Source organism: Passer domesticus, chromosome Z (genome assembly GCF_036417665.1).
Source record: "Passer domesticus isolate bPasDom1 chromosome Z, bPasDom1.hap1, whole genome shotgun sequence".
Lineage (NCBI taxonomy): Eukaryota > Metazoa > Chordata > Aves > Passeriformes > Passeridae > Passer > Passer domesticus.
Window position 1 is genome coordinate 72,020,301 of NC_087512.1, and position 25,322 is coordinate 72,045,622.

At 37.1% G+C, this 25,322-nt stretch overlaps 1 protein-coding gene across 1 annotated transcript in view; it reads right to left on the reverse strand.

Annotated features, from left to right (window-relative positions):
- The window catches only part of LOC135291260 (trichohyalin-like), a 422,947-nt gene that overhangs the window by 124,445 nt on the left and 273,180 nt on the right, over window positions 1-25,322 (reverse strand). The window contains 1 exon segment of the mRNA XM_064405294.1: window positions 23,572-23,660. Within this exon segment, the coding sequence (XP_064261364.1) occupies window positions 23,572-23,660 (89 nt within the window).

Sequence of the window (25,322 nt, forward strand, 5' to 3'; positions counted from 1 at the left end):
TCTCCTCCGGACTCCCTGGAAAAATGAGTCCTCCAAGTGGGGTCTCTAAGAGCAGGGTAGAGTGGTAGATCTCCTGGCTACACTTATTTTGATGCAACCCAGGACACAGAGACTTTGTTGGCTACAGGTACAGATTATCAAGACGTGTTGAGCTTCTTTTCCACCAACACCCCCAAGCCTTTCTTCCCAGGGCTGCACTTGATTCATTCTGCCCCTAGTCTGTATTTGTGTTTCAGTTTGCTCTAACCCACATGCAGAACTTGGCCTTGTTGAAATGCACAAAGCTCTCACAGGCCCTTGTACCACACAGCTATTTATTTTTCTTCTTAATTCCCTCTTCTCAGGTGTTTTTAGTAACTTAAAATCAAATGGGCTTACAGTTTGCTAAGTTGAATAGGTTAAGGCAATGCTATGAGAAGGAAATATTTTATGCTGACTGAATGTTGCCCTCAATATCTTACCACATTTCTCAGATTTTCTAAAGTTGCCTGTAAAGTCTATTTTGTTGTTTTGACCTCATGAGACTGTCTTGATGGTATTTTTTCTGTGAGTCTAACTCAGAGTATATGAACAATCATAAGCTCTTTTAAAAGTCTCATCAAGCAAGATTTTGGGGTCTTAGAAACCATAAGCTCTCAGCCTATCCCCAAGAGCAGTTCCATGCACTCCAGATGGTTACTGACATAGAAGGTAACACTGCCTCCTCATCTCCCTTGTCAGTCCTTCCTAAGGATCCTGTATCCTTCCACTTCAGCACTCCAGTCATAAGAGGCATCACACCACGTCTCTGTCAATAAGATCATATCCCTGCAGGCATCCACACATCTCTCAACTCCTCCTGTTTACTCCCTATGTTGTGTGGGTTTGCACAGAGACTTTTAAGATGGGCCCCAATGTAACTGACTTACTGCTGGAATGGCTGAAACTCCTTTCTGTTCCCCTTCATGGGCAGAAACCAATACACAGAGAGTTTCTTCCAAACATAAGAACTTCTTTCTACTTTTTTTCCCCCTAACTTTCTGCAAAGAAAAAGAAAAGGTTTTCATTCTTCTCTGATCTTTAAATGAAATGTTCAGACATCTCTGGAAACAATAAGTTATAAAGAAGACACAGTAATTCAAACAGTAATCTATGGGCATATATATCATCCTGCAATGGTACATTAATCATTACCCTTAAAGACAGCCCAAGAGTAATGAAGTTTTTCCAATCGTGTCTACTGCAACTCAGCTATATTCAAGTGTTTTTAATCTGTGCTATTACATCAGAAAGTAGTAGCTGTATTTTAATCTAGAAATCTTTTATATACCTTTTGCAATGTGACTGAAAAATAATTATAAGCAAAGGAGAAGTGACTTGAATTCAGCATGCATGTGCATACACAAACACTGGCATGCACACCTAAGAGTTATCTACAGAATACAAAATTAACATTGCTTCTGAATCAGGTCCCTGAAGATAGAACTTCCTATGAAAAAGAAAGAAGGCAGGAGAACAGGATGCACATTTAGGTCAGGTGCAATCCTGAAATTTATAGTATCTTGTGTCGCTAGCCTGCAACTGGTTCAATAGATTTCAGTTAGAAAAGGTCAGTGAAAGAAGTAGAATTTAACTCTGGTTAGACAGACAGATTTTTAAAAAACAGTATAGAAGTGGGGGTAATAAAACACCTTTCACGTTCACAGTCAAACAAGACAGTTTCAAAAAATTAGACTATTGTATTTATGTAAACCAAAATAAAACATATCAGACATTCCATATTCATGGAGAATTCTATACTTCATAGAAACGTGGATTCACCTTAAGAAAAAAAGTATCAGCCCTGACAAAAAGATTTTCCCAAAATTCTTTCAAGGAGTTTAGTGCCGAAAAGAGAACCTGTATTAATAGAAGGACACCCTCTCTGGATGGACATTTGATATTATTTTTAAAGTATCTTATTAGTTGTGGTCATGGGCCAGTTGAAATCTACAAAATGCACCAATATACAGTTTTCTAGTCAAAAAAAGACAAAAAATATTATCTCTCATGATTATGATGAAGAAATCAAAGATGTTGATGGAAGTCTGTTTTTTAGTGCAACGCTTTCAATTCAGACACAGGTGTTTCTCACTTTACACAGCATAGCACAGGCAGCTTCGGTTGTGATGAAGAACCGACTGAGAATCTCATGACAGGTCCTGCAGGGAAATCTCCTCCAAAATTTGGCCCTGATAAAGAGCAAGCACAATTTAGGGGCCAGATGCTGCCTGAGTGGTGGGACCTGGATAGCTGCCAGAGGCAGTACATTCCAACAAAATACTTGTAAGCTAGGTGTACAAAGTTAGTGAGAAGGTCATTAAACCCCTACCTGAGTGACAAGGGCACCTGTAACACATGAGCTTAGAAGGTGCTGTCATTATCAAGCACTTCACCTCTTTTTGGATCACAAACTGAGGGTTATAGTCTCTAAAGGAAAATCATCGTTTCAAGTATGGTCAGAAAGCAGCATGCTCTGCTAAATGTTTATATTTCACTTTCCACAAGTATTAGACTTCCTGGAAACTGGCCTATTATTTTGTACCTAATAAACATCGAGTTTATGGAAATTCTACTGCTACACCAAACTTCCTTCTCTTCTAACATCTTGAGATCTTATCAAACCCTACAATTACCTGAAAGAAGTCTTCAGAGAGGTGGGAGTCAGACTCTTCTCCCAGGTAACAAATGATAGAAGAGGAAATGAACTCAAGTTTCATCATGACAGGCTTAGGTTAGATGTTGGGAAAAAAATGTCAATGAAAATGTGTTCAGGCAATGGAAAAAATTTCCCAGGAAAGAATCTGAGTCACCACTCCTGAAGGTACTTAAAAAATTTATAGATGCAGCATTAAGGGATGTGGTTTAGTGGTGGACTGAGGAATGTTGCATTTACAGATGGACTAAATGACTTTAATATCTTCTCCAACTTAAATGATTCCATGATTCTATGATTCTATTTTATTTAATTTGTGACTCAGGGCAATATTATTTGAGAGCCAAATATAGCTTTCTCTATAAGCGTTTATACCCAGAAATTTAAAAAAAAAAATATAAAAAGTTTTCTATGCAATATAATCTGATACTAACTTCAATTTACTTCTTTCTAAAATCTTTTAAAATATCCCAACTATGATACTCTGGAGTTTGATCTTTTTCCTTTTTTAAATTTTACTCCTCTCTCTTGGCTACTGAAATTATTGATCCTTTTATTAAAAATTAAAATTTAGTCTCTTTTTTAATAGCAATGTGACCAAGAGAATTGTCCATTTAAAATAAAATTAGAAATACAGTTTACTAGAACAGAGCATTAAATTATAGGCAATGCTTATTATAGTGACAAGAACCACTGATCTTTGAAAATACCCTTTCAGACATACAGCTCCGCAGGAATTAGGAGTTAAAGTTTATTGCCCGCACATCAGCTCAATTCTATCACCTGACAAAGGGGTAAGCAACATGAAGAATAGTATTTTACAAGTCAAGAAGTCGTTTCTGAAATCAAGCTTGCTCAACCCCTTTCACTTTCTCTGACAATGACAACAAACTACCAGCATAAGTCAGTCTGAAAATAAATATATTTTTCAATCAGAAAACTCTTGAAACTCCCATGAGGCATTTCTCCATCCATCTTTAAATTGTGTGCATCCTAAAATTAAAATCATCAGCACTTTTCCATCCTGACTATACCAGAAGAGTTTATTCAGACTGAAACCCCTGATTTTTGAAAGAGTGAAAAGAGAATACAGAAAATTAATTCCTTCTATGCAGTCAGTGAAGTCTTGCCCCAGTTGCCTCCTCCCTCTTTCTCCAGCAAGAAATTCCCTGACCTTTTCTTTCAGCTAAGCCTGAGCTTGGGTGAACAGGAGGAAACAGGAGGATGGTCGCTTTAACGTCGTTCTGGACAATTCTTGTTCCACCAGACAAAAAACCTGGTGAGTAATCTTAGCCATAAGGTCTTGTCCACCTGCACAGACCCCTATCCCAATCCCATGAGCAGGCAGCTTCCCATATGAATGGCAACCATGGCTAAGTACTTTGGGAAAAAGGCATTCTCTGTAGTATGGAGGACCCAGGTCTTTTGTAGACCACAGATTTATGGTTCTCAGGAAAGAAATGCAGTTTTATTTAGCAAGTGGTCAATAAATTCTGTACAAGTTGCAGCTTCTGAACAGATTTAAGATCATGGTAGGTTGACCCTGGCTGGGCACCAACTGTCCACCACTCTGCTCAGCGAATCAGAGGTGAGAAATTATGAAAAACTGTGGGTCAAGATAAGGACAGGAAGGTCATTCACCAATTATTACCATCACAGACAAAACAGACTTGATTCAGAAAAATATTTTTTTTTAAAAACTTCTCCTCAGAGCAAGAGCTTGTATAGCCTAGAAGCACAATTATAAGCTTCCTTCACAATTTCTTCAACACAAATTGATCTTTCCTCTGATGTGACAGCCTCTCTTGCACATGGCGCACCAGATTCCATGAATCTATTCTGGTGGCATAGAGACAGAACGACAAAAAGTCTGAAAGTGTTTGCAATCTAGAGCCATTTAAAGGAGTCATTTGTATCAAAATTAATAACTATGCAAAGTTTGTGTGAGTCTGGATTTTGTCACAAGCACTGAATTCTTCCACAGCCTGATCCTTCAAAAGGCAAAAACATCTGAGGTACCACTGTCTTTGTCTTGATAAATGATACATGTCTTCTTGTTCAAACTGGCAGAAATTAATTTACAAGGGGAAAGTGTAAGTTTCACTAAAACTGTAGGTTTCACTACTTTTATGTTTGCCGTACAATATTTTAGGGTTAATTTGCGTAGATGGAGCTACAGAGGATGCTCACAGCCTCTACTCAGACACAAAGAACTTAGCCAGGTTGAAAAAGCCCTAGAGCCATACAACCCCTGGAGCTGGACAAAATATATTAGAGACTGGGTTTTACTTCCACAGGCATTGATCTGCTTCTAGTTAACCAGAAACCTAGAAAAGTTCAATTTAAGAAAAACATTTTATGTTTTACCAAAACAAACAACCAAAGGAAATTACAAAGCATGCAATGAAAACCAGCCTTTTTAGACAAAGGGAAGCAGAAGGAGAAAAAAAAGAAGAAAAAAAACAAGCATGCACAAAATAAGAACACACCCAGAATACATTTTTCCCTCTGAAAACAGTAAAAAATTTGCAAAAATATGCAAAATCCGTCATTTCTACCTCTTTATGATTTACTGGAGTAATTTAAGTGAGTAACTTCTGAGTAATTCTTTCCTATGTTCAACTCACGTAAAGCTTTATTCATTATCATCTTCTGACTTGAATAATCACTCAAATATTCACTCCTGAGAGCTCCAAGAAAATGCAAAAATGGATCAAAAAGCAAGATACAATAGCAGAATTCTGAAATTGCACTAGAGTTTTCTTGCTATAGTTGACATTGTAAGACAGGCAAAAATCAAGCTTTATTTATAGGCCTTAGTGACACAAGTAATCACTCAACAGATCCTCATTTATTCATGCATGGCAAGGTTATAATTCCCAGTTGGTAACAAATGTATTCTATCTCTCAAGTAATTTCTCTGTTCTTTATATATATATATATTTAAAAGTATATTCAAAATTTCATCTCTTAGCTTTCCTCACTTGTTACTTGAATTTCAGTCATTCCTCTTCCACTCACATATGCCTAACTAACCTAGATTATACATATTTGCTAAAATTTTGTGTATTGGATCTGTTTCACTGAAGCCCATGACAGTAACCAAAGTTTCAGCAATAGGTCTCACACTTGCAAGAGCAATGAACTTTGTTGTCACACACACAAATTATTTGTGAGCACAATTTATTTGTGGGCACAAGATCACAAAGCAGAAAAGTGGAAAGTACCAACAACACTGCAGTCATGTAATTTATCTTCCCTTTTAACTTCTGCATATGTTTTCATATAAAAGAAAGAGGATTAGATAGAATATTATTATGATGTCCCACTTGGAGTCACTCCATCAGCAATGCCCACAAAGTGCCCGTCTCTGCTCTTCTGCTTCATAATTTATACTCCCACTGTAAAACCCTGAATGGAAAAACAGCGTTGTAATCAATCATCTGCCACAATCACATCCTTTCTCCTCTACTGTTATTATTTTTTATCTCCTCTAAATCATTTGCAGACAAGACTGTCATATATAAATTTGTGAGTTTTAGAATTTACACATGAATATAAAATGTATATTAAGTATGCTCTTGTCTCTTGAAAATTTAGTCATGCAGCCAGGTTGAAATTCTTTACAAAGTTTGTCTAGTACATTTCTACAATAACAAACAAGTCCTCAAGAAATGCATTTTAACTCTACAACAACCTTTCAAGCACATGAAGCTCCTTTGCAGCACAGTTTTCTACTTCATGTCTCCTCACAGATACAGACAGATGACAGGGAATCTGAACCCATACTCTTTAAATGTTTTGTTCTTAGCAGTTGTTACTTAACTTTACTGACTAAAATACTACTGAACAAAAATATTATTCCACTGTCCCTCTAACACTTAAAAAATTAGTCTTTTTCCCTATCCAGAAGAAAAGGAGAGCAGTGATGCATTGCGGTTACAACAAGAGTTAGACTGTCAATTACAAAAAAGCAAAAAATCTTTTCTCCCTAAAATGAGAAAAAGTCATGTAGAGCTGAAAGTGTCCCTACTGACAACACTATGTTAAAAATTTCATTTTAAAAAATATAATGTAAATAAGGAATCCATTAAGCAATTACCCAAAATTCAAAACTCTAAAAACTCCTACAATGTGATTTTAGAAAGCACAAAAATATTTCAAATAGTAACAAAACTGTTTTAGTATCACTCACTCCTGACTAAAGAATTTTCACGCATGTCTTTATCCTGTTTGAACTTCAGTATGCCCAAAAACCACATGGCTCCTTCATGAGTTAGCCACAATTAAAGCTAATGTCAGAACTAAAAATTATTTCAGCTGTTTAGTTTTGGTTTTTGAACAAAACTATTCCTGCTATAGAGTCATGTATCAGAAATTCACCAATCAAATAGGATAAAATTTTTCCAGCTTTTCCTGAAATATTTCTTAGATGGGGTAAAAACTTCAACAAAGACTATTCAATGAAGAAAACACATAGTTCAAAAAATTCTAGAATAAGGGGGTTTTTACACTGATGAAGTGAAGATGTCACTTTTTAAGCCACCTTTCATGATTATTTCATACTCAGGATATGATGCATAAATGAAGAACGTGTTTGGTCAACAGAAATGGAAGTTTGATTGATTTGAACTAGTGAAATCACCACCATAAAACAAATGCCTAGCAGCTTCAGTGGTGTGAAATATCTACATGTGATCACTCTGGTCTGACCCAGAAGACTGCTTTCCAAAGTTTGTGCTTTGCACAGTGAGCATAAGGCACAGTGTTATCCTATAGCAGATCACGCCAGCTTGGAATAGTATTTCTGCTGTGACTTTGATCAGCAGCTGAAGACAAGGTATGAAGCTTACAGCAGGACAAACAGAACAGGAATGCCCTCCTAGTATACCTCCCAGCACTACTGATCTATGATTAAGGAGAGGAATGCAAGAGGATCAGAGCTTTTCAAGATAAAGTCTCCCTGAACACACTAGTTTTCCACAGCTAGCTGTGAGAAAAGAGGTTTCCATAACAAGGGTTAGATACAAGGATAAACATAATGTGTTTTGTATCACTGATCTTCATTTCACATTAAAAGCAGCACAAAAAAAGTCAAAAGACACTGGTTCTGCTTATTTTACTAATGGTCTCTGAAGGTCATGCAGCATATTTCTTAGATAACTTGCAGCCACAATCAGAGAATACTTTGCACATTTCACCATTTTCTCTCTAGAAAGAAATAATTTTTTGTAAGCTTTACTAAATAGTAAGCCAGAATTAAGCTGATAAATTGCCAGATGCAGCCCAACTCTCTACAGATTTTAGAGAAACAGACACAAGATTGGAAGGAATAAGATTTATTAAGTTTCATTATCCACAGCACACAGTTTCATTATTAACAGTACTTCTAAATCCAGCATAGGGGAAGGAAATGGGCTTCAGTCCTTACAGCCTATTTCCATAGGAATATGGAAATAATAGTTGAGGGGAGCACATTTTGAACAGTGGAAAAATTCTCTGCTCACACTGGAGGTGATGATTGATGCTTGTGTTGCATTGGCAGGCTCCTTTAATGCATCTAATTAGGTCTCTTCTTACAAAGCAGGTTTCGTTATACACCCTAGCTGCTTCCAAATTTGAGGAAACAGTTTTATCTATTGTAGGAGTTCTGTTCCAGGCAGTACACCCTTGATTTTATCCTTCACTATATTAAATCCAGACTTTTCATATAGTTTAATGTAAACTGAGAAAATTTTAAACCATTATAATTACAGGTGAGGACCAGAACAGAGCATACAAATTTATTATAAATGTCACTTTATGTCTCTTGTCTCTAAAAAGAGAATGACTTAAAAATCAAGGCTAAAGCATAAAATAGGTATTGTTTGATTTAAGAAAGTCATTGGAGGTCCATGCTCCTTATCTCAAAAGTAACATTACTAGGATGACAAAGATAGATGTCTGTTAAATTCCACAGAATACAATGGATTCAGGGATATGAGAAAGTGTTTTGAATGACAAGCATATTAAGCATTTCCTAGAGGCATGGTGTTGGCATCAGAGACTGATAAGCTCCTATGCATAATGCATTCCATCAGAACTTGAAAGAAAATGCGTTTTTCAATATAATACAACAGAGGAATAAAACTGTGGAAATTTGCCTCTAAAGATAGCTCAAACGATATCATTTCCAAAAAGTCTGAGCAGAAGGCTGTAGTATTCCAGCACTTCTTTCTGGAGGGATAGATGATTGTTTGACTTGGAAGAAAACCCTCACCTAGACACATTATTATTGCTTTCCTCCATTTGAAGCAGTAGGTTCTATTTAAAATATAGATTTTTCCTTGTTTAGGGGCAGCAATAGGTCAAAGACTCCACAGGCCATGTCCAGTGCTCTCTGGCTGGAGCTACAGGTTGTTTCATTCAGTCCCTGGCAATGAGGTTGTAACAGGACAAGATATTGTGGAGTCCTCCTGTTTTACCCAAAGAGGGATCTGAGTGACCTGTTAATGCAGAATGTACATACCACTGTCATAGTCATTTCCAGGCTTATTATTCTTCAATTCTAGGAAGAGACGACAGAAAACAGAAAAAAAATGCTTGGTTCCATACTTCAATTCTTATGCTGAAAGTACCAAATGCACTGGTGACTTCTTGCATTTAGCCATAAAGAGCTCACTGGGAAGTAGACTGGGAACCATTCCCTTCAGCCAAAGAATCACATAGCAGTCAGAGAAATATTCTTGGCAACAGTGACACAGCAGGGACGGAATCATACCTGTGATCTGAGCAATGCAATTCCAGTCTCTGCAGGGGCTGAGCAACAATTGGCAGGGGTTTGACGTTAACTTTAATATTGTCCAGATTTCATCCAGGGGATGTTCCCTCCTGCCAAGTCAGTTGTACTCTCTGTGCATACCAACTGTCATTTGTTTCTGTTAACAGTCCAGTGAAAAGCTGTTGTCTTTGAACCTGTTAAACACCATGGAGAGAAAAAAGGTTCTCTGCCGCTAAGCCAATGCTTAAAGGATACAGCTGTTCTATTTGAAGGGAAAAGATACAATCTCACATTTTGGTTTTTAGCAAGTGCTAATGCAAGAGCAGCAATGCTCTAAGTACTGAGAGGAAGAAAGCTCCGAGATTAATAGAATGGAGATCATAATAGCTTCATATTTGAACAGTTTACTTTTCAAAGGCAACAAGGACAAATTGCTTTGTGCAAAGAGAAAATTACTTTCCAAATTGTGCGCTTTGTACACAGTCAAGTTAATTATTCAAAGCAGAGGCCCATGAATTCTCACAATTTAGTCATTATGTTCAGACACATTCAGGCCCAGTGAGCTGCTTCTTATCAACAAGACTTTGATAATTAGCTTAGACATATCAAATAAACTTTCTGGAGAATTCAGTAGTAAGCAGGTAAGATACCCTAACAGGGGTTGTGTTAGACATTTCTCTGCACAATAATGTGTTAGCAATCACTATGACATTTTCTGCCCTGAGGGATTTTGGCCTTGCTCATTTTTACAACTTGCTGGGAAATAAATTAATTCATTACAAAGGTCTAATCCAACACATGACTCTGTTTACCCTGATTTGTACAGTAATAGGTGTCTCAGAATTCATAAGAGGTGACAGAAACACCAAGAAGAAAATGCAGTCTTCATTCTGACTGAATATCCATGATCTCTGCTGATCCTGCAGGGACTTTCTCCTGTGGGAAACTATTCTTAACTGCTCTGATCCTCACATCACAGATATCATCATGACAGAGGAAAATATTTCTGTTTCCTCTTTCTCAGCAAAGCCAAAACAGCTTCCAATTTCAAACACATCTTCAGAAAAGAAATGGCTTGGCACTAATAACACAATGTAAATGTTCTTGCTCATATGTGAACTATCATGCAGTTAATTGTGTACTGGTTACAGGGAGACTTATGCTGCAGAACCTAAAGTCTTTTTTATAGATGATCTACAACATGGAAGTGGCCTCATGCATGGTTTTGTTTAATGTTTCATAAAATGGAAACAAGAGAATTTGTAAACACATTCTGCTTTTGGAGAATCCAGATAGAGGCAGAAACATTCCTGGAACAGAAAAATAAATACATAAATAAAATGTAAAAGTTATAAGGAGAAACATAAAATGAGAGAAAAAAAAAAAGCAAATAAGACAGTTCTTGTCTGAGCAATTACAGTTCAAAGAAAATTGCCCTGCCTTATTCATAGCACAGTCAGATTGTGGTATAATAAACCACTTGACTGTAATCACAGACCAACAGGATTAGTAGATATTTGCAATGATTTTATTTTACACTATATAGTAGCTATGACAAGTCTAGATCTTTTTTATTCTAGGTATAAAATCAAATCTTGTTGCATTCTGCTGTATAATAAAATCACAGAAGAACACACTATGGATGTTAAGAACTACTAATAAAAATATTTGTTGTACTACAGTCTGCTGGAAAAAAAGCCAAACCAGAAACCCCAAACTAGAGAATCTAAGCCTGTATAATTAACATGTTTAAACTCTCTGATAAAACTCAGTGGAGTTTGGCCTGAATTCACACAATCATAGAATACTAGGTTGGAAGAGACCTCAAGGATTATCTGATCCAACCTTTCCTGGCAAAACAAGATCTGTGCAACATGGGCCAATGCACTGTGTATCTGGGTCATAAAAGTGTGCAACATGTAATCCATCACTTCCTGGGGATGAGATTGTTACCATGGCTGATTGTTCTCATCGTGAAAAATTTTCCACTTTTGTCCAATTGGAATGTCTCCAGGAGTAATTTGTACCTCTTGTCCCATTCTGTCTTTTCCATGTGACTCCTGGCAGAAAGGGAGTTTCTATTTCCTTTTTAGCCACTGGAACACAGTGATAAGGTTTCCACTCAGCCTTCTTTTCTCAAGGCTGAACAAACCCCAGTGGCTCAACCTTTCCTCAGTGAGCAGGCTTCCCAACCCCTGGACTGTCTTTATGGCCCTTCTCTGGACCCTCTCCAGCCCCTTCATTTAGGGACTAGAGCCAAACACCGTATTCCAGGAGTGGCCTGACAAGCACTCAGCAGAGTGGGACAGTGGTGCCTTTGTCCCTGTAGGTGATGCACTTTTTGATGCAGCCCAGCATTTGCTCTGTTTTTCCACAGCACACTCTGTATACCCAGTGTGAGTTTGATGTGTACCAGGACCCCGGGGTCCCTTTCCACAGAGCTGTCCCCCTTCTGTGAAGATCCCAGCCTGTGCTGCCCTCCTAGATTATGTTTTCCCTGGTGCAAGACCTTGTACTTGTATTTGCTGAACTTCATAAGGTTCTTGCCAGCCACTCTTCCAGCCTATCCAGGCCTTCCTGCAGGGTGGCTTTCCCTTCCCAAGAACTCATTTCCCACTCTTTCTGGTCACCACAAGTATCATCATGGTATACTTGATCCCATTGTCCAGATCACTTAGGATCCGCTTTGAGCCCAGCTCTGATCCCTGGGGTACCCCCTTTTGAGAGGTTGCCAGCCTGGAAAGGAGCTGTGCACCACCCCTATCAGGGGCCCCATGAGCCAGGGCCCGACCAACCCCTCAGATCTGTTGTCCAGATCATCACACGTCGGTTTCTCCAGGAAGAAGCTGTGGGGAAATGCATGGCAAGCACTGGAAAAATCCAGACAGAAAATATCAACTACTTCACAGACTGAGCAGGATTGAAAGAGCAAAGCTGTAGTTTGGATACTTTGAGCTGAAAAGATCTATGGATACAGAAATAATCTCCTTTCTCCTAGTAGAGATTGAGGTAGTTATTCTCATATGATGACAAAAGATCTGCTAAATGCTTTAAGTGAACTGTTACTGTCAACAGGTAAAATGAGAAAACAAGACGGGATTTTCAAGCCCCTCCATGAACGCTTGCTTGTCACTGCATTTTTAGGAAACATTTCATCTCCCCCTGGGTTTAAATTACAGTTTCAAACAGTTCAAGAAATTGTTCAAGGAAGTTCTGAAGAAGTCATGACAAATCAGCTTGTCAAAAATAGCACCTCACAATATTAATTCTTGCACTGATTCAGGCAGAAACACCTCTGTCTCCATCTTTGGGATCCATGCCTTCAATGAGGCTCTGGAATAAGCCATTTGTCTTATTCAAAAGTTGAAATTAGCCTCACTAGAAGTCAAATAAATAATGGTGTCAGTATGAAGGTTTACTTGTTGCTCAGTCTAACATAATTCTTATAAATATTTTCTCATTCAGAATACATAACATTTATGAAAAATTAGTAAGAAATGTGAATTACATTTGTGTTTTTCTTATCTTCTTCTAACGTTCTTTACAGGGTTGATGAGATATGAAAAAGACTGATTATGTTGCAGGAAAATATGAGAATTAATTCATTCCAACAACATAGAAGTAGTATTTTCACAATTGTTCTATTGCTGCTGTAGTGAAAATAGTGATCTCAAACACAGAGATGTCCTTTGGCATGTAAAATCCATAAAATTACACTTAAACTTGTCTAAAAGTTGTAATAGTGGACCAAAGCTGTAAAGAATATAGCCCACTGATGAATAAAAGTCTTCACAGTACCAGAGGATATGTGAGTGGGAGAAGTGAGCAGACATCAAGAAACTTTTCCCACTAAAATAAATGGTTCTCTTTAGTTACAAACAACTAAAATTACAATATGCAGCAAATATATCATAGTTCACTGTGTCACCAACATTTTTCAGTGTTCAGATAAGGGATAAAGATTAAATTACTTTTATTTTCAATTGCAGTTTTGTTGTCAAATATAAAATATTTAACCATGAAGGCAGACATTATTCTCCTCCTGTTGTCAGCTGATTAGTTCTTATAATATTAAACAGAAATTCATTATATCTCTCCATATCGCAAGTCCAGCTAGAGGAGATAAGTGGCTGATAAAATATCTCTGAGAACAGTTATAAATTACTCATTTTAAAAAAATAATAATGCAGCTATGCAAAGCTGACTAAATCCTAAATACATTTCGTATAACTTACTTAGAAATATGCAGCAATTTACAGTCAATAATCTTCACCATTAAGCTGTTGTTTCCCAAATTTTTGCACAGAAACTTACCTCTGAAATGCAAATGTTTAATTAGTTTTTAATGGTGATAATTTTTTTCACTAGATCTCTCTTCATTATTGTCTCCATTTTTTATAGCTAAAAAGTAATTCTCTTTTCAAGAGCTTTCTTTGTCCTTCCTCCTGTATTTTATTTCCCTCTTTGAAAACACAAGATTCAGCAAGACCCACCATAGGAGCAGACCTCAGCCATTTCCTCTTGGCACAGATGTTCCAAAATTTGAGGGCTCAGGCACAAGGGAAGAAGCTGGTACTAAGCTGACACTCTGGGGAATTGTATAAATGTATGAATAACTGAAAAGTGATGTTATCGTGTTTTGTTGTTCTGTAAATAGCTGACAGCAAGGGGTGGGAAGCATTGCATAGGAGAAATTCAGGCATTTTAAGACTGAGTCACACGCTGTTGTGGGAGGAAAAACCAAACAAACACAAAACAGAACAAAACAAAACAAAACCAAAAGAAAACCAAACAACCCTTTTTGGATAACTTTGAGCAGCAGTGGTCTCTGCATTTGTTTCTTGCCCTGTGCTGAAAATACCCTTCAAATTAAATAATAATACTATGCTGATTTTGTTATACACGTTTGCTTCCATTGAGTATCTAATAACTGTGATACCTGTAAAACCTCACAAAAATGCATTTTTTTTCTTCTGTAGGGTAGCAACTAATTGAATATATCTGGAAAAATGTAATTTGTTCCCCATTAAATTTGGTCTAAGTAGTAAAAATATTGCATTATTGCTGTTGAATTTTTCTCTGACATACAATCATTCATCATCAGGCACATACAATGTCATGGCCTTATGAAGGACCAGGCATAAGCAGGATTTGTCCTGAACATACTTATTTTTGGGACAGGAAAGGTGTAACTAGAAGAAAGGGTCCCATGGAGGTGGGGCAGCACTGGTTCCCAGCTGACTTCCTTTAATACTTTGAGATTAGTGTTCAGTGTACCTGCATCAACTCCTCCCACGCTGATTCCTTCCTGGAGGACTCAGAAGGGCTGGCTGCAAACAATATGGCACAAAAGATCCAGTTTACACGAAAGGTGTGCACCAGGCTGTCTGTGAAAGGAAGTGAATTCTTCCCCTTGCTCTCATTTTCCTTTCTCTCTCTCTCTCTGTGTCTTGTTCTCTTTGTGGTCTCCAGATCTGGACAATTCATGCATCAGGACCAACAGAGGATCTAAGGACTGGTGATCCTTTTTCTTCTCTTTCTAACTTTTATGCCATAATTTTTTCTCCTCTTTTGCCTAACATTCACAGAGTGAGGCTGTCTACTAAGGAGCAGTCATAGTCTATTCCTTACTCTGTACTGAAGTTTCTTGTTTGAAGACTTGTTGGTAATGTGAAGAATTCAACATCAGGTTGTGATATTGGGCCTATTCTCTATTCTTTATTTTTGGACACATGCACAGGCATAAAAGAAAGATTCTTGATGACATCTCAGAGATAAAGAAAGTTAAGGGACAATAATTATATGAATTTTGCCCTACTGAACAGGCGCTATGCTGACCTTCCCCAGTTTTCCTCCACCAGACCAATATTTCTTCCCCAGCATTAGCAGTAGGGGAAAGCTTATGTAGTGTTTGCTGTATGTACAGAGGTACTGTAAGAGGAGAGCATACCTAGATAAGAGTAATATAAAGCAGTACAGATAAGCAAGCATGATATGTCTGGTTAGAGCTGAGGTCTCAGGGATTGGACTCGAGTTGTGAAGCCCCTTTATAGAGTTAATGTATGCAAATTTACAGCTAAACTCTCTGAAGCTCAGCAGAGACAGACTATGAAAATTTAGAGGAAAATTAGCTCTGCTTTGATATTTAAACCTGAACGTTTACAACACAGCTCAAACCAGATCCAGTTGCATGGAACTAATTCAAATTAGTTGATGGAAACTGCAGATGGAAACAAGTTTCAGTGACCTTGGGGAATTTGTATATTCCCTGTTCACATCCATATTTGGTGACTATGATGCCTTTTCATGACCTGGCAACCTGGGGACGTTTTGGAAGGGCCAGGTGCTCAATTTGGGCTTTTATGGTAATAACTTCTGCTGATAAGCATCCTACTTCTCTTCTTTCATTCCTTCCAAAGGCAGTGAAGAGATACAAAGCCTTACATTATTGAGCTTAGGAGCCTAGTTTGCATACATTTTAAATTTTTATTTCACATCCATAATCTGATGAACTTTAGTGTGTCATAACCTGCTTACCATTGAATAGAATGTGATTCTCATCGTCTGTTGATGCCTGGAGCCAAACAGGGTAGGATATGTATGGACAGCAAAGCACCCTCTTCAGAAATAAAAGCTCATCACAGAGTTAAAGGTATTAAGCAACAAATTTGAACTTATTGAAAACATTTTTCTTTTTGAATTGCGTCTTATTGTCTATTTCTTCAAGCAATATGTACTGCTTATAATTTTATATATTAATTTTAAGAAGGTAAGTTGCAGCAGATCAACACAAAATTTTGTTTATTACGCTATGTTTTGAATCAGTAGAGATCTGTTAAACAGATGTTGCAACTGTATGGAATAAAAACTAAAGAAACTGTATCAGAATAATAGCAATTCAGTTGTGGCTTCAGTTGTTCTCACCTGTTTTTATATTAAAGAAATAAAATAGCATTTCAAAGGTAATTTTTTCTATATTTCAATGCAGCCAGGCTGATGAGGAAGGACAAACACTTGAAAAATGAAGTTGCACAAGGTGCTTGAAAATATAAATTGTTTCCTTAAAGTGTTTAATCATGCTTTTAGAAACCACTTCTTCTGGTGACCTAATCACATAAATCATAGTAAAAGGTTAAAGACAAAGTTCAATTGCACCAAATTATATGTGATAGTTTCCCTGACATGGATTACTGTCCATTAAAGAGTGAAGCCATTCTACTAAATAATCATACTCTTTGCATGGCCTTTGGAATGAAAGCTGGTACTTTGTCACGCACTTGTATGGATGGATTTCTTGGCTGCTTAAAACTCCGCTACATGGGAAAATAACGACAAATCATATAGCTGCAGTGTTCTGGAAAATAATCACTTAACTCATGACTTACCCCATGCAATGAAAATGTTACATGTGATTATGATTTCTGCAGAATCTCCTTGAAACTTGCTTGATTTACAACATGGGAAACCAAAACACAGGATTACAATGCAGAGTATGGAGCTGGGAGATATTCCACTCCCAGACCTAGGCACAGCACCCAGGTAGGTAGAAAAAGATTTGAACAACATCTTCAAGTTAGTGTTTTAGCATGTAACTAAAATTTGGAGTGCTGAAAGCAGACGCTTTGATAAAACTTCATATATTTGAAAGATTTTAAAGTCTTAGGTTTAGACTAGTGCAAGTTCAGGGACAGCAGAAGAGAGGTACAAATGCCTGGGATATATTTGGTTGATTAACTTGGATCATTTTTTTAAAGTTGAGTCTCTCTCATTCTGTCATTAGAACTAATAGATTAACCACTCTTTCATGCTAGTAAAAGTCAGAATTTAATTCACTAGCTGTGCTAGAGAAGTGTCAATACCAGCATCCCTCTTGGTAACATAGCAAATTAAGTCTTTCCCTTCTCTGTTCAACATTTTCCAGTATAACTACAACAAGGAGATTTAATTAATCATAAGTCTTGTTTTTCTTTAATGCAGATGTGCTCTTCAAGAACTTGGTCTTCTAGTTCTCTCTGTTGCTTTTCTCCCTCTTTCTGCTTGGCATTTTCAACATGCTTCTCAAGCATTTTTTACTGAATTCATGTACGTCTTTTAAAGCAAAGAGTAGTCAACACTCTCTGGAAGCATTTGTGCTGTTGTGTCTGGCTGGGGAGATAACTTTGCACGTACTGTTAGCTGCCTACAGGCAGACCCACCTTTGAACATCCACCTTAGTACTGCCAGAGGTCCACATAATTTTCCAAGTGGGATTCTCCACTTGGAAATTATAGCAAGACCTTTGGCATAACTTTTGTTATTGGCAGTAGAAGTATTACTTCAAGAGTCAAGACATGAACTGTAGTATAAGAGATCATATTGGAACTCATGGCAGCACCACCACAAAGCTTGTTTCCACGGATGGGTTTCCAGCAGCATTTTCCAAATGGCACACATAAGCCAAGTTTCCTTAGTGTTGTACTAAAGCACACCTGGCACAACCCTGGCCTACTTGAAAAAGGGAAAGTTATGATTCAAGCAGATGCCTGAAAGTTAAGCCATGAAGTCATGAGCAAGTATTAACTCAGTAAGTAAATTAGAGGCTCCCTAATTAATTAGGCTCCCTAATTAAATGGGAGCCTCCCCACAAGTATTTAACTTGGGGTGCAATCTGAAAACCAGAAAACTACATTCTTCATCCTTATTTGTGGAAAAATTTATCCAGCTGCAGTCCAGTTACTGAGTAACAAGTTGAATACAGGCTCTTTTCCCAACATTTCTCTACATATTAACTAAATGAAAATATTGTACCTTATTTTCAGTTTATCTGAGCTGGCTCCAGAACACCTAACTAGATTTTTGGGCAGAAAATAGAGAAAAAATGGTCAAGATTGGTTTAGAGAACGCTTTCTGCTGATTGCTGTTAAAATTAAACTTGGGGCCAACATAATTAAGACAGAACAAAGGACTTTTCCAGTCCTGCTAGCCAAGAATCTTGGATCTCCCAAACTAAGCAGCTGCAAGTCTCTACAAAAAATACCATGGCCACATGCATTGAATCTTAACCCTATTAAATATGGACCTGTGAACATTTCAGTGAAACCTGAATTCCTCTGTTAAGTTCAGGTATTTTAAGATAATATTTGATTCTGGAATTTCCCATTTTCACTGTCATTTAGCTGCAGCTAAGCAGAGTAGATATCACTTTTAAGAGAGTGACCTTTTTGTCTCTGGTTAATGAGACAGGTTTTCTCGGTGCCAGCCTTCAACAGAAGGTCACTCTGATCAGGTTGACAACTGGTACTGTAAAACAAGTAATAACACAGAAAGCTGTAAATATTGCATTTGGTCCAATTAGAGCTGTCTTCATGCAAGGGTTACAATCCTGATTTTTCCACCAACTACTTGCCACAAAAATGTTGAAAGTATCAGCTCATATTGAGCAGTCAGGCTTCCATGCAAATGTTGTACATCTAATTTGTAATCTATTTGCACAACCCTTGCAGACGAACCTGCACTTACATTTTTCAGAGACATTTGCACTCATTATGCTCCAATATCATTAGATTCTGAAAATATCATGTTTAAGGTAATAAAGAGAACCCTGCCAAGAACACCATGTCAGGATAATGAAGTAGCATGGTTTTCAAATTGGTGTTTGATCCAATTACTTGGCTTTGAAAGTAACTACAGAGAAAGAACAAGGGAAACTGCAAATTCCAGGCCCTCTTACAGGAAGCACACTTCCACCTTCAGGTTTGAAACTGACTAGATAAGCCAGCTGGGCAGACATCAATCTTCCACATGATGTGCATTCCCATGGTTATCAGTGAGAATCTTCTCATTGCATTCAGATCCCTCTTTTGCAACCAAAAGGTTTTAGGTTTCTGGAATATTAGAAGAGAAAACCTGGAAATTTGGCTAAACACCATCTTTTACAAATAGCTTCTACCTCTAATTCCTCTACCCCTAATTCAAAGTGGATCAAGGAGACGGTGACAAGCACAATATGCACTCTTAAAACATTTATAAGGTCAAGACAAAATAAATTAACACATTTCAGAAAAGATGATTCAGAAAGACATTAATGGTGGGTAGTAAGCTACCTACATTCTGTACTATCTTATGCTGCCTGGTCTTGTTTTGTTATTGTTTCCTACATAATAAAAGTGTGGCTCAGGCAGTACCTTAAAGATAAGGGAAGTTAAAATTTCTGGCTCTGACACAGGAACACTTTTGACTGCAATTCCCTGAACTCCATTTGAATCTAAGTAAATTACTTGGAGTATTTAGAAATACTTCATAGCCTCAGAAGAACTGCATGTAGGGCTCCAAGATTCAAAATTCTCATGCACGCATGCTACACATATGTGAGCACTCAAATATTTCAATCATGAAAGAGGAGAATCTGCATCCTCCATCTGCACACCTCCATCTGCACTCTCAGATCATCAGGCCCTGCATTCTAATCTTCCAATGTACACTGAATTTCAACCATTTCAGAGGCATCACATCCCCATGGAGCAGGAAATTTTGCATTAAATGTGCCATGTTCCATTCAGAAAGAAAGGAAAGGCACCTCTCTGCTCAACTCTCTGTTAAGATCTTGTTTATCAGTTTTTCCTGACGAGGTAATTCTCCAAACTTCAACAGCATTGGCAGCAGAATATAATTTTTGACTCTTGGTTCATTTCTATGTTGCCACTGTGGTGTGAGGGATGAACATTTCCAGGTTTCTGTATGCTAGGCAGAGTGCCCAAAAGTGATCACTCCACTTGTAAGATCTCTTCTGTACATGTGATATTCTGCCCCAGTTTATGCATTATGATATATCCCATAAAGACCCAGGATTCTTTGGGTTCATCTGAGCAGATTGCAATCTCAAAGGGATTTACACATGTGCACTGATAACAACCAGGCATATATTTGCACATTTAGTAGGTCCAGTTGTGGACCATAAGGAGCCTATTGCTTTCAAGCCATAGCTGGATTGGTCTTTTCATGTCAAATGTCAAAGACATTGGTCTTTGACACAGTGTGTCAAAAACTGTGATGTACTCAGAATGTAAAAACATGAGAGGTACCAAAAGTAGTTTACAAAATCTGGCCCAAGAGGAAAAAGGACTTATTGGGAGGACTGCTTCTGGGTATAGCTGCTTGAGAGTATAATACTTTTAAGTTCTGCTTAACCCTATTTTATAATCCAGTGAGAATTTTTATACTAGGTCCTTTCTGTTGCTGTCTTATCTTTGCCTGGCTTGCAAGTCCTTCACCAAAGAATTTTCACTTTTTTTTCTAAGTCATCATAACACCTAACACAATGAATAGACGTTCACTAAGATGACAAGATATTATTTGTTTTATAACTAAGTGACAATTGGCTGCTAGCTTTAATACAGGCTGAGCCTCAAAACAAAGTTCATCTCTATGTGTTACTTCAGTTCTTCACTGATTTATAGCAGCATAGAGTCAACTTGCAAACACTGGGCCCATTTATACCACCTCAGGAAAGAAGGCTTAAGGCAATGTTTTATGCTTCTCCCATTGCTGTCTGACTTGGCAGTTCAGCACGTTGTGTAAGATTTTTACTCCTATATCCCTGTTGTGGTTACATCTGAAACATTTTTTTTATCTGTTACACATGTCTGTCAGCTCTAACTCTCATGTTACAGTACAGCTCAGAGGATATCATCTGTGATGCAGGGAAGCAGGAAAAGATCCATGCATCTTGTGAATCACCACAACAGTTCTTCATACATCACTATTACATTGAGAAAATACTCATCTTTAACTCTGACCATATTGAAGAGAAATTCCACTTAGCACTAGTTTGAGGCATCCAATAGATGAAAGGATTGGTCCCTTCAGGGTTCACCTTTCTGCAGGACTCAAGGACAGTGTATGCCACTAAGTGCAGTGGGAGATGAATCAGACTTCAAACAACCTGATTTCATCTAGAACAGGAAATTATTTCTTTCACACCTCCGCTTCAAAATGAAACCAACTTAAAAAAAAAAAAAGAAAAAAAATCTGCAGTCCAGTGAAAAGAACTCTAGATTAAGTGAATTTAAAGTATAACACTGTAACACCTGAAGCACACGGGCATAAAATAGGTCAAAACATAAGAGAAATAACACAGCTTGTTTCCACACTATCCAAGAGATTTCAACAAAATATTTTCTGTTTAAAGATAAACAGTTGCTAGTATTTGAGTGGGTCTAACAATAAGTATGAACATAATTTTAAATCATTATCTGCTGCTTCAGAAACTAACTCTTTCTATGCAATTGAGGGTAATAATTTTGTTAGTATCTGTTTTTCTTTTTCCCAAATGTTATATTTGGCTACCTTTTAAAAAGAATGAAATAAAATGTATAATACAACCCTATAAGATTCAGGTATATTGGTTCACACCTGCCTGCAAAGAAGAATGTCATGGCTACTTGTTCTTCCTGGCGTATTAGTTTAGGAGATGAGAGCTTAGGTGAATGAGACCCACATATAATAAACGCATTAAGGCAGAATTCATTAATTAAAGATAAGGTCAGGTTTCATTCACTTCTGGTGTGAGTTGAACAACCCCTGGCATTTCTTTAACAAGAAAAAGATATTCCTTTCCTCCTCAAGTACAAAGGCAAGTACATGCCATATTCTTACATAAGCATAAATCAGAACAGCTTCACTACTATTCAGTAGAGTGTAACTATTTATAACTAAGAATGCTATGCACCAAAACATAGAACAAACTTGCATGATCACAGAGCTTCTGCTTGTTGTATTAAAAATGTCAAATAGCTTTTTTCCTATGGAAAACATAACTAACATACCAACTTGTGGTATTGGAAAAGATCTCCTCCAGACTATTTCTTATAAAGAAAGGGACCAATTCGCAAATTTGCACATTTATGGAATCAATGTATGGCTCAAAGAGTTTGACTAATACTTTTTAAGAAAAAGTACAAAAATAAAACCAGAACAAAAATATTATTGACCGTATATTTTAAGCAAATTAAATTATCTCTGTGTCTTAATTGAGAAAAGTTCAACTCCACAAATTTTGCACCCTGAATCCTAAAGAAGCTTTCTACTTTTGGTATGATCTCTGTAGGTTAAGTTTATCTTTACTTCTAAACACAACTTCTTTAAAGTCTCTTTTTTCCATGGAAAAATGAATTCATTACTAAACCTGCTTACCACCTACTTTCTTTATTTATAACAGCACACTGCTCCCTGCCTGCCTTCTCTAGTAATATTCAGTTTAAGTATAAACATATATACCACATATTGCAGTTAGGTACCTACATTAAATGGAGTGTTATGATTTTCTGGCTTTAGTAAAATATATTTCAGAAACAAATGTAAGAGACTTTTCTGATTGCCTTCCCATTCCTGCAATGAGATTACTCTAGAGCAGGACAGCAGTTCCTAATACTTCAGTCATTCTATCACTCCTCAATTAAAAAAACCTTCTAACATTTGCATACTGTTGCAAAAAAAACATGGGCAAGGCCCATTAACATAATTTTACTACTTAATATGCGAATATCATCTATGTTAAGAGGAATATTTTGTATATATGCACATAGGTAGGAAAGCAAGTAAGTAGGCAGAAGTATAGTTACATTGAAAGATGGATAAATCAATATATATATTCTTACAGCACTTCTATTTTTCAACAAATCAGCTGGGACTCTTCTGCATTTAACAGTTTAATGCACCTTGTATTTACTTATGCAGAGAAATTGTAAATGAAACTTAATATCTCATTATGCCCAGTAGAAAATGCACCTCAGGTTATATACCTCATCTAAGTCACTACTGCAAGCAGAGTGCAACTTTAATGTTCAAATCTGACCTACTCTTTGGTGAGGGTATCTGATCTTTTCAGTTTGCTCCCTCACAACCTGTGTCCTCCAAATACTCTTTCAGTAATACACCATTACCTTAGAGGGTTTCAGAAGCAATTGTTTAAAGAAACTGCTTCTTAATTTGTAATATTCAAGACATCATTTTTTATTATCATTCAGTTAGGCCCACCGCATCTTCCCTTTCTCATCTGTTTCAGTTTGCTAGAAAAGCTGCCACTACTGAGGGGGAGGTTAAAAATAGACATTCACTAGACAAGAAAATAAAGATTTCTTGAAATTGATCTGATTTTTGCATTCTTTGGAGGTCCTTTCCTTTCCTTTCCTTTCCTTTCCTTTCCTTTCCTTTCCTTTCCTTTCCTTTCCTTTCCTTTCCTTTCCTTTCCTTTCCTTTCCTTTCCTTTCCTTTCCTTTCCTTTCCTTTCCTTTCCTTTCCTTTCCTTTCCTTTCCTTTCCTTTCCTTTCCTTTCCTTTCCTTTCCTTTCCTTTCCTTTCCTTTCCTTTCCTTTCCTTTCCTTTCCTTTCCTTTCCTTTCCTTTCCTTTCCTTAATAAATCCACCTATCATTTGCTAAAGTCTTTCACAATTGTCCTCTCAGACAGTTCCCACGGTTTATACTTTTAAAAAATGTTTCTGTCACCTGGAAAGTGAGGATACAAATAATGGACAGAGCAGAATGAGAGCGACTGTGTTTCATGATTGAACTCCCAAGAAGCTTTATGGCAGACATCACCAGCACAATCCTGTTTCACCACAGCTGAAATAAAGCACTGACATATGGGAATGCTGACCCTCACCTTAATTAGAAACAACTTTAAATCAGAAAAATTGTGCAAAATAAGGAGACTGCACCTTGCTGAATTACAGGGCATGGCTCTTGAGAGAAATCACCATGAGCCCAAGTCTCTCAGAGGGGTGAGAAAAGAGGAGAAGCACAAATGGTTTGTGCTGCTTCCTAAGGCTATATCACAAATCCATTATGGAGTTTATTCTTAGGGCATATATTCTTCCATGGCACTTTGTTTTAGCAACAGTCTCCTTGGAATTAGTCACTTGGCAATATAAGGAATGAGAATGCAGCCTCCAGCTTATTTGGCTGTTACACTGCCAAAGGGAAAAGAAACAAAAACAAATGAAAAGTTAAAATAAATATGTGGTTGAATACATAGGATGTTCATTCAGCACCACATGCTTTTCGCATGTCAAGGCATGATAGGAAGTACTGAAAGAAGTGAAAGAAGGGAGAAGGCTTTTACAGAGTTACTCATACCAGAAACCAGCAGAATTACCTTGTAATCCAGCTAATTCATGGTGATGGTTAAGGTTATTGCTTATTCAGTGTCTGTATTTCACATTTTTCATAGTTGTCCTGGTGACCTTTGTGAGGCATGCTGCAAAAAATTACAAACAACAAAAACAGGCCTTACAGCAGAAAAAAAGGAGTTACACTGGTTGTTTGAGCAAGGGCAATTCCCTAAGGATGAACCACACTGATGTGTTTTGTAACTACTAGAAGTGTCTTCTAGATTCAAAAAAAAGAAGATAAATCAAAAAATTTCTTTTCAAATACACCTTCTGTTTATCATACCTTATTTTAAATTCAGTAGTATTGAAAATTGAAACTAAAAACAAAAGAAAATTACAGAGGTGCCCATTGTGTCCCTTCAACCATAATGTGTTGAAAACAAACTTTGGGGTTGAATCGGTTTTCAGAAGAATGAAACTTGTCCACCATTTTTACAATAAAAACCAGAACAGAAGTAATAAAAAGTGAGCACTTAAGCTTCCTTCTTAAATAACTGGATTATTTGAAAGATGCATCATGTCACTCATGTTTGCTTAAACCACTTGGAGTGAAAGCTAAAATTAGCTTTAACTTCAGACTCTCCCTGAGATCTCCAGATGAAATAAATACAAGCTTTTTACATCTAGTTAAAAAGAGATGCTGCTTTGAACATGTTTATTAAAGCTAATTATTTGCATATGTGTTTAATCTCAATTTATCATGGAAATTTCAGGGACAAATATAAGTATATATACCTTATTTA